A 13783-nucleotide genomic window follows, 5' to 3' on the forward strand; every position below is an offset into this window, starting at 1 on the left:
TCTCTCTGGATAAGAGCGTCTGCTAAATGACGTAAATGTAATTAAACTAAACACAAACAGGACATTGTCCATCTGAGACTTGCCACGGGTTTTCACCCTGCTGTGACTGGATGCCCCATTTTTTGTTTCAACTTTTGCTCAGAGTGAACAGTTTGTCTGACTCTATAGGGTTCCGTTTGACGTCAGACTGCCTCTCAAGCGCCAACTTTGGTTTCTGATGAGCCATGTAAGGCTCTGTGACCTGACTCACATTGAAATTACACTCTGAAATTAAACTGCAAAACTGCAAGTGACATTCAACCATGGCTCAGCAAAGAGCTTTAGTATTGAAAATACGTTTGCAGAGACAGTGAGTAGGATCGTTTGTTAGACCAAGCTCTGTATGACTATCTATATCATGTTGAGTTAAGTATTTCAAATATTTCACAAAATGTTATCAATTTATATTTCAAAGTATTTGATTCAACCAAGCACCAGTCTTCACTTTCCATCTTAAAGGGCCAGATAGATTCTGGGGTTCCCTTTAATAGTTCCAGACGTTCTAACCATTTTAACTTCAGCTGTTCAGTGCCTAGTCATGCTGCCATAGGAAAGAGGAACAAAGTTGCGCTGTGAGACCCAGGAAGTGTTGCCTAGCCATGTGAATGACTTGGATGCACCAGAACAATGCTCTCCGCCTGCCGTTTCCTCAGACAGCTGCCCAAATTCCATGTATTATACCCCAGGTTGCCTGGCAGTGGAACCCTCATATTGGAGCCTCAATCACACATTACAACATGCCAAAAGGCATTGGTTTAAAAGCCATTAAAATAACCACCGGCCGGCCACTACATTTTCAAAGGCACCGTTAATTTCTAGCTATTTATCAAATAGCCTTTTCTTTTGTAATGCAGGACCCGGGAAAGTCAAATTTGAGCTTTAGCGCACACATTTCTTGATCCCTTTTTAATTCTTGTTGTGTTAGAGGTGGAACAAGTTTGTATTTCTAGCTGCAGATAAGAAGAGTGCCTTTGCCAAAAATCTGCTCAGGAGCTCTTTTCAGGAGTTGAAAAGATGAATCTCCCTATTGAAGTGCTCCATCTGCTTGACTTTCACAAAGTTGAATGACAACAACTAATGAGTGAAAGAGATCCTATGCCTGGCAGAATCTGTCCTTACTACTGTATTTTAACTGATGAGATCACTCTCTCAATCCTATGTTTTATCAATCTCAGCCTAAAGTACTGTCATTACAGACATACACTGAGTATACAAAACATGGGGGTGCAACTCAATATTAGGAAGGTGTTCCTAATGCTTGGTATACTCAGTGTACATTGCCCGGTTGCACCATTGCAAGATAGTCAAAGTAATACATCTTATTATGAGGTGAGAGAACGCAACAAGGTTGGTAATTGAAATAAAAGAGCTCCATTGAAGAAGTCTTCTTCAATGGAGCTCTTTTATTTCAATTACCAACCTTGTTGCATTCTCTCACCTTATAATACGATGTATTACTTTTTCTACAGTGAAGCATAAAATGTGTCTTGTTTATATGCTTCACTGTAGAAAATGGAGGCGCCGTCTTCTTCAATGGAGCTCTTTTATTTCAATTACAAAAATGACCCTAAAGGTCATGGCTTCAGAGGACATGTCTCGTTTCATTCATCTTACAACCCACCATGCAATCAATGAATGTTATTACAGTTCTTGTAATATTTAATGAAAAATAGAAACAGTGTGTCAGGCAGCCAAGAAAAGCTCAAAAGCTGTGAAGACAGATGGATCATTCCGGTAAACACATTGTTGTGGGAAATTACCACAGAGCCAAAGATCTGCTTCGTCAGAATAAAGTGGAGGGACAAAGTTTGGTGCTACTCTGTTGTTCTCTGTTGTTGTGTTGATGAATTCCCTCAAGTTAGTCTGTGACATGCTGCAAAGCAAGAAAACTACACAGTCCCTAAAGGGAAAAGCAGTTCAGAAACGTGTATTGCTTGTAATTGTCCACCATTTCCCTTTAGGATAGAGTACATCTTTACATAATTTATATACTGCAGTTTACAAAGCTATTGTTTACCCGCTCACTACATTACACTACAATAACTGATGAATGGTGGCAAATGTTTTGTTTCAAATGTTGATTTGCAGTCAACTTTTAGCCTTACCAAAACAAATAGATCCTGAAGCTGCCATTAGCCTATAGCTAAAACGTTAGAGAGATGATGATGATTATGGGGGGAAAAACAGGCATATAGTACTTGATAGACTATAGGGAGTCTATCTAGTAGTGTAGTAGACTCCCTTTTCTGATATTCCGTCATGGCATCAGCTAATCCAAGCTTCCGCAAACACAACATTTCACAACCCTCATACAAGGATGCTCCAATCCATCAGAAGCACATTTATCTGCACCGATCCAGCCATTTCAGGGATGGCCTTTTTCATAGCTCTTGGCATAGAAAGAGTATTATTGTGTTATTGGACAGTTCAGTACAGTAACTTCCAGCTGGTCACAGAAACCTTGAAGCCTGATTCTTTGGGCAGCCCTTAGCAACATCCTGTAGCTCAGCTGGTAGAGCACGGCGCTTGTAACGCCAAGGTAGTGGGTTCGATCCCCGGGACCACCCATACACAAAAAAACTAAACAAAATGTATGCACGCATGACTGTAAGTCGCTTTGGATAAAAGCGTCTGCTAAATGGCATATTTTATTATTATTATATTATTAAAAACAACAATAGCCCCAGAGTAGCCCAGTGGGCAACCTGATCTGTGCCTGCACAGATTACACCTTGCGTGACATTGTTCTCTGGCTATATGGGTGTCCTAGCGATGAAGAGGGCCAACAGATGGCAAGGAGAGGGAGAGAGTAGGCAGACCAAGGCAAGACCACCAGCTGTCATCCTCCACTGTGCCCTCTCACTGTCGCAGCTGGACCTCCATTACCCCTGTCTGAGGCTCAGAGGCACACACAACAAGCAGATACACAAGCACATGCCACAGACATTCCACAAGAGAGGAACCAACACAAACCACCACTTGAGGCTAGAGTGTACACACAAACACACTTCTTAAGGTGGCAAACACACACACACACACACACTGTTGATCCAAACCAAAGCTTAGCAGAGAGAGGAATGAAGAAAAGCAACAGAGAGTATTAATTTAGCAACTCTTGTCCTGGGGTTTGGATGACTCAAGTATACCCTTGTTTTCAATCTATGCGTCTCCAACAGGTTTTTATACAAGAACACTTGAATAGACTTTGCTGGAAGACCCATGTGGGTGCAAGAAGGCAAACGTATGATTGATGGGGGCACACCACTGAACAAAGTGGCTTGACAGGTATTTTTCACCCATACCCTCCACTTCACATTATGCTGATGACCACTGTTAAAGAATTTGCAGAGACCAGTAATTACTTATTTTCTGAGCAGTGAATAGCCTACACTACAATTGCTAATTCGAACCCTTAAGAGAGTCTGTAATGTTGGTTTTGGGCTTTGGACATCATTTGAGAGAAAAATAACACCTTTTAAAAGCATGACACAAGCAGGATGAAAATCAAAACGTTACTCTTAGGTTATAACAAGCCCATTATCACGGGTTCCAACACGTGTTTGCTTCGTGACCTGCCAAAAGGGTTGAACAGTGAAAAACAAACACAGACCAAAGAATAAGTAAAAAACAATCTTGGCAGTGAAGAGAACATGGCGCTGAATTTTTTTTCCGAAGTTTTAAAGGCAATTTTTCTGCAATTCTATCCATTTTGCAATGGAGCTGAGATAAAATGTTGCAGTTTCAGCTAATTTCGTGCAATTCTACACAAAATCTAGAGATTTTCCAGTACATTTCTATACTTTTTAGCCAGTAATTCTGAAAGTAGCGCTCATGAGCCAAAAGTGGTCTCCGAAAATTGCATACTATGCCACATATGTGCAGATATGTACACTGCGTCATTGCTCTTTCTCTCGCTCTGATGTGTGTGCATCTTGCTAGTTGTCACTCAAATGGCCAGGGGCTGAAGCTCATTGGCTAGAACTCGAATTGCCAGGGGGCTGGCCCATGTGGGGAAAATGTAGGGAAAATGGCACAGCTTCCAGATAAAAAGTTGCTTTCAAACTAGGGATTTCATGTCGAATTGAGGTAAAACAGTAATTATGCTCATAGATTATGCATGTGTGAACTACATCCAGCCCAAAGCGGGAGGTTTAAAAAATACTTAGTGGTCGCCGAAGTTCCTAAGCATGTCTTAATGCTGTGTTCTTATGCTCAAACATGATAACAAAATCAATGGGGGCCTGATTGTCTAGCTTTTATTTTGTTGATTGTAAATTCTCAATGATTATAGGTTATTATTTCAAAATATTGGTCCATTATCTTTTCTATACTTTATTTTGTTTTAGTCTTTAAGTTTACACTGAAAGCGTTTTTTTCGTCTTGAAAATCTATAAACATTTAAATAAATGTTTTATTTGCAATGCAAAAAAATGCACCAAGGCATTAACAAGGAATTCTGCCTTATAGGGTTCTCAGCTATACAGGTGGGGCAATGTGAACTACAATCCCAATGCTCTGTTTTAATGTTTAGAAATGTCAATCATCACTTGCTATATGGTTTTCGAAACATTTGGAACTTATCTTTCATATCAGCGAGAAATAATTTTTCAAATAAAAAAGGTACACTTACTGTAGCAGGTTTCAGGTGTGCCTCCAGCCGATTAACTACACTTACGCTACACTTCCTCCCCAGTTCCACTTACACACAGGTGTTCAAGCATGCTAGATACTGCACAGCTAATTAGCACAGATGGTCGTCTCTGTCTTCTGTAACCAAGCGCTGTAACATGGAGATGTGTGGGAACACTAACCCTATAACGGTGTGTAGTAATTTAACCTTTAGATTTTTTGAAAATCATTTCTTGCTGATATGAAAGATAGGTATGTTTCCAAAACCGTACCGCAAGTGATGCGTGTTCATGTTCAGTCCAAGCCTCCCCCGGCCAAAAGATACAGTACTCCCAAGGGCAGAAGATAGCTTCAAGCAGTAACAGTAGCGCCTGTGAATGGGCTATCCGCGCGACACAACTGGACCCCTGCCGCGACCCACAAGTGGGTCCCGATAACAATTTGGGAACCACTGGGCTACTAGTTTAGGTAATTGTGATTTATGCTGGTGGTTGATGATTGCTGAATCTTCAAACTACAACACTATTGTTTCCATACAAATATCAAAAAGACATAACCAAAAACAGCATTTCAATATTTATTGAAATACGACAATGTAGGCTACTGTAAAACTGTATTCACACACTGCTGAAATATGTTTTTCTTGCTCTGACCAATTGCTCCGCTGTTTCAGAAGATTACGTTTTGATAAACGTGCACTGAATTTAAACTTGGCAAGTGGTGCTTTACAAAAGAAACGAATGAATCAACAATCATACGCTATGTCAAGTGTTTGATGTAAAATTAAAAACGAATAATTATTCATAGCCTATGCTTGAATGGTATGCATTTTATTACATTTGGTCCAGTCAAGTCTGAAGCAGCCTAACATTTCTCATCCTTACCTGCTAAACAGTTTTCTTATCCTTTGAACCATGGACGGCGATGCTGTGATGGTTTCAGGAGGTATGGTCTCAATAGTCGTGACAACATGATTCTGCTGCGAGGATATCATCTCTGAACTAAACATTTAACGATCAGAAACCAGGGTGCATTCTGCTCGGTGCAAGGAGAAGACGTAGGGCTCGGGTACTCCACGAGGGACTAGATCCGATTCTCTGTGCGCGCGATGGACAACCTCCGCATTCATTCCATGGAAGTGAAGAATGTGTGTTGGCCCCACACGCGGGGGGTTCATGCAATATGCACCTGTTCTTTAGTGAAATGTTTGCAGAGGTACCCCGGTTCGTCAGTGTGCATTTTCTGAATGCCTGCTTCGGGCTGTGCGCTGATTATGAGAGGCGACTGGTTTTGGAAGGGAGGTAAACTACCTTTATTAGCCACCAGAGGGAGTGCTTTCACCACAGTTAGTGCTGTTGAACCTGAGGAATAAGCCCATTGATTAATGTCTACCGTAGGAATAAAGCAATGTAAATAGCCTGCAGATAAAGCGGATAGTTGTGCTCTATATACATAGTCCCAACAAATAGTCTGGTGTGGGGTTATAACAGATAAGCAATGCATGTGTAAATTGGCGAAAATAAGCATTATGGAAATGACAATGTCACATCATTTCAGTAAACCATACTGTAAACCTATTTTTACTTTTTCAGTTTCAAAAGGGTCTGGACTGACTGTGAATATTCCACAGGGATATAGACTAATCATTATATTTTAATGGATAAAAGGAAGGAAATATTTGTATATTCATTCAAATAAATGTCATGTCATCCATATCAGTTGAATCACAGTAATATTTCCAGTGCCTTTGAATATGTCTACTTTATTCACCAAACCTTGAAATCTCACTACCTTGAAGTCAAGTTAGCTGTCTCGTGTTGCCATCCTCCCTAATTCCGTACTGAAGCTAGCAGTCAAAAGATCAGATGTCAAGGAAAACAGTTTGGAACTAAAACACAACCATAAACAGTGAGCTGAGCTCTGCTTCCTCTAGTCAGAAATACACCTCAACATAACCTAGTCATTTCTTTCTCTCTCTGCTTGTCTCTGCCCACACAGGGACATTTTCACAGACAGTCAAGACTGGCTTGTTTTGGAGCTGCCAATATTCTGGTTGAAACCCCATGAGTCACTCAGAGCCACAATCACAATGTTTACAGGGAGAAAAACAGCATGTTCCGTAAATGATGAAATGTCATTTGAGCAGCAATGGGAGGGAAGGACCTCTTCTCTCTGATGTAATTCTGCAGCAGCACAGTGTATGAGAATCTAAAGATACTGTGTTGAATTATCGGATGTCATTATTGTCATTCAAATGGCCATGTTACACCGTGTCAGAGGGCTTACTACAGCCTCTATTTAAGCCTTTTTCATGGCTCAGTTCAGCAGTCCCTCTGCCCTGGAGAACTGGGGTGTTTCTTCTAGCCTGGAACACCCTGTGGATCCGTCAGCCTGTCACACACACACACATCATGAGGCCATGAACGATGACAGGTGAACAACACATTATGGTAATATAAAGGCTCTGGTTTGGGGTACATTGGTGGTGGAGTTTACCTTGGTTGAAATTCCAAGTCACTTGTGCTCTTCTTTGGCCAGCACTACTTTACGAATAGGACCAATACCTTGGGTCTTCTTCAGTACATTTCTTTCCTGAGGGAGAGATCAAACAGGCAAATAAATAATCAGTGATAATCCAACAGTAAACAAAAATACCTTTACTACAATGAATATCAATGAATATATTATCCCTAGTGTTGGCTCCAACGCCTCACTCACATGCCCCACTTGAGACGGCAAGGGTTTCTTGGGGTCGTTGTGGCCCACATTAAGTGCCTCCACAGCCTTTAACAGTTTGAGGCAGTCTCTCTATTACCTGTGCATCTGGAAAGTAACTGCACTTTCCTGTCAACCTGCTGGCTGCTGCACACATCAGGATGACTCATTCTCACCCCTCTTGTTAATTAGGCAGAATGAACAAATAAGTAAAAGGGTCATTGGCAGGGAAATTAATAAAGTAAATTGTTTCACCCTGGCAGAGTTTTAAGCAGGGTTGGGGTCAATTCCATTTAAATTCCAGTCAATTCAGAAAGTAAACCAAATTCCAATTCCAAATTTCCCTCACTGAAAAGCATTGAAGAGAATTGGAATTTCAGATTACTTCCTGAATTGACTGGAATTTAAATGGAATTGACCCCAACCCTGGATTTAAGTAGAAAGTATTCTGCCAAATTCACCTGGAATTCCCAAAGGTATGCCAGAATGTTAGAGGATTATATAGATATTAGTTGCTGAGGCTGTCAGCAGAACCACAGCCATGATAGAAGAGTATTTATTGCATGTACTGTATGGATAAGTATTTCTGCACAACAATACAGACATTCTGCTGTGGCAGTTGTGAACGGCCATTGAATCTCTGTCGCAATAGTATTTTGCAGTAGCCTATTCTTTGTGTGCTTGATCATGATCCAGCATTAAAACGATTGCCAAGTGAATAAAAGAGATACCAAAAATGCCTCCCAGCCGAACTTTAACTTTCAGCGTTCCCAATGAGCTCTTTGTGTGAATTATTAGTTCATGCAGACTTCCAGAAGAGAGATGGTCAATAGTGACTGTTGGAGAACTGGGGTCACAGAATTAGCTGAGGACAGATCTCTTTTCACTGGAACAGAGGCAAACGCTCAGGGTAGCTGATAACAGCTATGGATTTAGTCCGTCCTAGACCTCTAATACTCGTGAGAGGCTGGATTTAGTCCGTCTGTAAGATTTAGTCCGTCATAGACCGCTGATACTCGTCCTATTCGGACTTACAGAGACAATGGAACATCTTTGGCCTTGTATTCCTGATATGGGGAGTACTCCAGGGGCCATGTGTGTACAAATGGGCTTACATTACTCTATAAATATCTGACTATATTTAACTATGCTGGGTGTTCTCCTTCCTCTAGTTTGGTCGCAGCATGAAATGCAGAAGAAAACAGTAATAAGCTATTTATGTTTAATTCTGTTTCATGATGTGACTTGTGAAATGAAAGTAGTCATTTTATTGGGATGGGTCCTACACAGGCAGCCCAATTCTGATCTTTTGCCCAATTATTGGCAAAAGAGCTGACCTGATTGGTCAAAATACCAATTAGTGGAACAATATCAGAATTAGATTGCCTGTGTAAACATAGCCATAGTCTCGTGGTCCTCTGTAGCTCAGCTGGTAGAGCACAGCGCTTGTAATGCCAGGGTAGTGGGTTCGATGCCCGGGACCACCCATACACAAAAATGTATGCACGCATGACTGTAAGTCGCTTTGGATAAAAGCGTCTGCTAAATGGCATATTATTATTATTGTTCATGAGCTGTCTGTCTCAGCCCATCAGACCCTTAGCAGGTTGTTAGTACAGCGAGAGACAGGTGCGGTCAAGGATGTACCTCGTCAATGTATTGACCTGTGTTGCTCCCAACAATATACCCGTGGAGCTAATAAATCCCATCCAACTGTTTGTTAAATGGACCGAGGCCAGTTAGAACACTAGATATTATCTGCTAACACACACTTTAATTAGTTTACATATTACATTATTATTATGTAGTTATTCAGATGTGGTTTATTTACGTTAGTTGGTATATGTTTGGAATGGCTGCTTCCTACAATTACATGTTCCCAGACAGCACTAATCATCCATCCGCTGGAGGTTGAAAAGGCACTGTGAAACATTGTCATGCACCAATACTCCAGCTCTCACCTATCAGAGTCGTCATGGAAACATACAACTATCAGGGGGAGTTGTAGTATTTCTGCCACACACACACACACAACACAGCCAGACGCACAGGCACACACACTCTCTCTGGTCTCTGTGTGTCTGCTCCACTCAAGGGTCACTTTCAATACAGGAAGGAATCCTCAGAGATACAGTAGCTGGTCCCTGTCCAGCCCACGTCCTTGGTTCTTTTGTGGCATGTACTCTACACGCATGCAAACTTGTCCATGTTCAAGGACTGATAATTTCTTTCAACATGTTGTTGTGGTACTATGCTGCTCTCTCTGTCTGTTCATATTCAGTACAATCCTTTCGAGCGCCAGTCTTTCTTTAGCATTCCTCGAGGCAGCCCTCGAGGTACTCATAGATTATTCATGATAACTAGGCATTAATAAAACAGTGACAAATCAGCCAGTGTGGCAGTTAGCAGGATCTGTTTTTGTTGTCGTTGTTGATTTCATAAGCTGGGATGCATCCTAACCTTTGAGAGAGAGAGAGAGAGCGAGAGAGAGAGAGAGAGAGAGACAGAGACAGAGAGAGAGAGAGAGAGAGAGAGAGAGAGAGAGAGAGAGAGAGAGAGAGAGAGAGAGAGAGAGAGCGAGAGAGAGAGAGAGAGACAGAGACAGAGACAGAGACAGAGAGAGAGAGAGACAGAGACAGAGACAGAGACAGAGACAGAGACAGAGACAGAGACAGAGACAGAGACAGAGAGAGACAGAGAGAGAGAGAGAGAGAGAGAGAGAGAGAGACAGAGACAGAGACAGAGACAGAGAGAGAGAGAGAGAGACAGAGACAGAGACAGAGACAGAGACAGAGACAGAGACAGAGACAGAGAGAGACAGAGAGAGAGAGAGAGAGAGAGAGAGAGAGAGAGGGGGGGGGTCGTTATTAGAGGAATAAGCACACAGAGGAATCAGTCACTGCTAGATAATTGTGGTACTGTCTGAAAGGCTATCAGTAGCCAAACCCTAGTGATCCATCAGGGGACATTCATCTTAGCTGGAGTGTGTTAGTGGAGCATGACAGACGTCCTGTGAAGGCAAAGAAATAACGCCCCAACTGTGTAGGCTAAAGCATTCAAATCAATAAAACAGAGGCAACTAGCAGGTCTTAATAAAACATCATAATCCTTGGATGTATTTATGTCTTCCCTAATGTGTCCTGACTGGGCTTGTGTGTATATAAATGGACCTGAAATGATGATTTAGCCTTGGACAAATCCACCAGGATATTATTCTGAATCAATGTGCTGTGAATAATTCATGTAGATTTACCAACACTGGGGTTGGGCTTTGCTCTTTCCATTAATGGATCTGATACTATTCATAGAACCAACATATTGTGATATTTCTCAACTTAAACCCAATGGATATTTACTGCAATTTTACTGTCAATACTGAATCAAGTCAAAATGGGGGACTGCCACAGGTTCTGACTAAGAAAGACGAGTGCTGTGTATTGTAGTAGTAGACCAAGGTATATTAATGCTGCCTTTAAGTATTGAGTCATTTATCTTAAAAGGATGAAACTACAGAAGTGAACAAATAAGAACAGCAGGATCCCACATCAGAAATATGTAGTTTGTTACCAGTTCTCCGTTTAAATTCCATCTTCATTTAAAATAGGTACACACGTAAATAAATAAAACATGTTTGACATATTATTTACAATCATACACAGATGAACAACCTGGTTGCCATGGTTACTTCAGCACTACACAGGAAACATTATTCACAATGCGAAAACCCCTACTAGGCCCTACCCCAGTTCAGTGGCTTTGGCACTGTTTACAACTAGAAGCCTATGTCTGTGTGTGTGTTATTTCCCCCCAGCACCAGACTGAACATGAAAATTAAAATTAACATTCACAAATTAAGTACACGCCTCCTACAAGGTCACATGTTCATAATTGTTAATAATTGTTCATAAATGCACTCACAGCCCCCTACAGTTAGCTGCTTATAGCCAGCATACTGGAAACTGACAGTGCTTTCTGGCATCCCCTTGCTGATCAATCAGCAGGGAGAACAGTAAATTGAAAGGAAGGAGTAATTAAAACATGCTATTGCCATTCTACATCAGCTGTAAAAACGATGTTAATATCTCATATAAGACTTTCTGTTGCAGTGCAGTGGAAGCTGCTGAGGGAAGGACGGCTCATAATAATGACTGGAATGGAGAGAATAGAATGGCATCAAACACATGGAAATCACGTGTTTGATGTATTTGATACCATTCCACCCATTCTGCTCCAGCCATTACCACAAGCCCGTCCTCCCCAATTAAGGTGCCACCAACCTCCTGTGGCCCCACAATGCTATTGCTTAAAAACACAAATGAGCATGAATCTAGCACACACTGGTTGGTTCTAGAATGGTTATGAGAATATTTTCAGCTTGGCTTCTCTTTTCTTCCCCTCAGGTTAAGAGGCCATGACAGCACAGTACATAGGGGAATACTATTGGGTCATCGTCAATAATTGTACTCCCAAGGCATCCTTCAAATTTGACTGATATCCTACTTAAAGATGCAGTCTGGGATCTTTAGCAGAAAAAAGAATGATGTTTACATGACTTAACATATCATACGAAATAGATGACGTAGTACACAGTTGGATGAAGTAGTGAACCAAAAACAGCACCCGTTTTGGCTCGTGAGCACCACTTTCAAAATTACTGAAATTATAGAAAGGTTCCGGGGCATCACTTTAACACACGAATTTGACAGCTACATTCTCATGGATAGGAAGGAATCTTTTAAGACAATAAATCTCTACAAAATAACCAATTTATTGTATTGAGAGAGAGAGAAGCTCTGTCTGTCACATTTTCTCATGTTACACTGGATCAAATCTAATCTCCTAAAGGCATCGCTAGGGTTGTCAGAGAAGTAAATATGGCATTTTGGATAAAGGAGATACCAAAATGTCAGTGCTAATATATTCCTAAGAAGCTTACTAGAGAGGAAAATCCTCTCCCTTGCAAGGATGCTTTCTTTATGAACATAACGCAATTTCACTTAGTTCTCAATTACTGGCATTTAAAAACGTATTTTCAACATGTATTTTTATGTTTTGGGTTGGCAAATAGGGGGCCATAGCATCATATATCACAACGTTGAATGGGAACATAATCACGATAGGACAAAGGTTGACATCCCCCAACCCTATTATGAACATAAAGCAATTTCATGTAGTTCTCCATTTCTGCAGCCTTCACTGGATCTAAAAGACTGACATTGAGGGTGGATTTAAAGTAAATCTGCCTCAATGTTGTACGCATAAGTGATTTACATTGAACATTAGTTGGTATTTTGTGCTTGTAAAGTAGACATTGGAACAGTACATTTTGATATTTCTCCAAAGCAACATTAGAATAGTCTCCATTTGGAGCAGCTAGTACCATATAGTCTAACCAGACAGAATAGCTATGCAGATGACAGTAGGTAAGAAGAACCCTACCTTGTCTTTTTGCAGAATGGCTGAAGACATTTTGTAACACATAGAAAACATCAATGTAGCTAAACAGCTGCCACATCTTAAAACACTCTACACTCAACCATCTTCCATTTGAGGGGGATGTTAAGACTTGTGTAAAGTGCTGTATCTGAGAGGGAGTAGAGTAGCAGTACAGTGGTTCGAGCTGCTCTCAAACTGCCTGTCCTATCGAAAACACAGCATGAGACAGCATCCAGGCATTTGCAGCTCTCCTGTACACCTCAGTGTTTAAAATGAAGCGTTTAACAAGAAGCATTTGTAGTTGCTTTCCCTTTGAATGATGGTGCAGTCCATCATGCATTTGAATGACTGCTGCATATACATTCAGAATGACTAGAACCCTGCATCTGAGTGTCTCTCCCTAAGCACACAGCTTTCAGATGGTGAAACACCTATTTGGTTATATGGGTTGGGACGCAATGATCAGAGAATGGCAAACCACCAGTGTCAGTGCATTCCATTGTTCAATAGTTGGCCCCCCGTGGGAAACGAACCCACATCCCTGCCGGCCAAACCCTCCCCTACCTTGGACAACGCTGGACCAATTGTGCGCCTCCCATGGGTCTCCCGGTCGCGGCCGGCTATGACAGAGCCTGGACTCGAACCAGGATCTCTAGTGGCACAGCTAGCACTGTAATGCAGTGCCTTAGACCACTGCGCCACTCGGGAGTCAAGGTTTTAAATCCACCAGGCCCTTAACTTCTCGGGGCATACAGTACAGGGACTAAAAGACTCGTTCACCTCACCAAAGAACACAATACATGTGAGGGGACATGCAGAGAATAAGATCAGACAACACAACTCTATAATCAACCATTTACACCGGTTCAATTTAGCTGGCAGGAATGTTATTCTAAAGACACATTATCGGCAGTTCAGTCTACCTTCAGAAGAAGCTGAGGGAATCCAACCCAAACAAAGCAGG

At 41.5% G+C, this 13783-nt stretch overlaps 1 protein-coding gene across 1 annotated transcript in view; it reads right to left on the reverse strand.

The window, feature by feature from the left end:
- LOC121552657 (solute carrier family 35 member F1) overlaps positions 1-5950 on the reverse strand; it is a 133223-nt gene extending 127273 nt beyond the window's left edge. The window contains exon 1 of the mRNA XM_041865648.1: positions 5553-5950. Within this exon, the coding sequence (XP_041721582.1) occupies positions 5553-5677 (125 nt within the window). The 5' untranslated portion in view covers positions 5678-5950. The remainder of the gene's footprint in view (positions 1-5552) is intronic.
- Positions 5951-13783: the final 7833 nt, after the last annotated feature.

This window comes from Coregonus clupeaformis, chromosome 36 (genome assembly GCF_020615455.1).
Source record: "Coregonus clupeaformis isolate EN_2021a chromosome 36, ASM2061545v1, whole genome shotgun sequence".
Taxonomy (NCBI): Eukaryota; Metazoa; Chordata; class Actinopteri; order Salmoniformes; family Salmonidae; genus Coregonus; species Coregonus clupeaformis.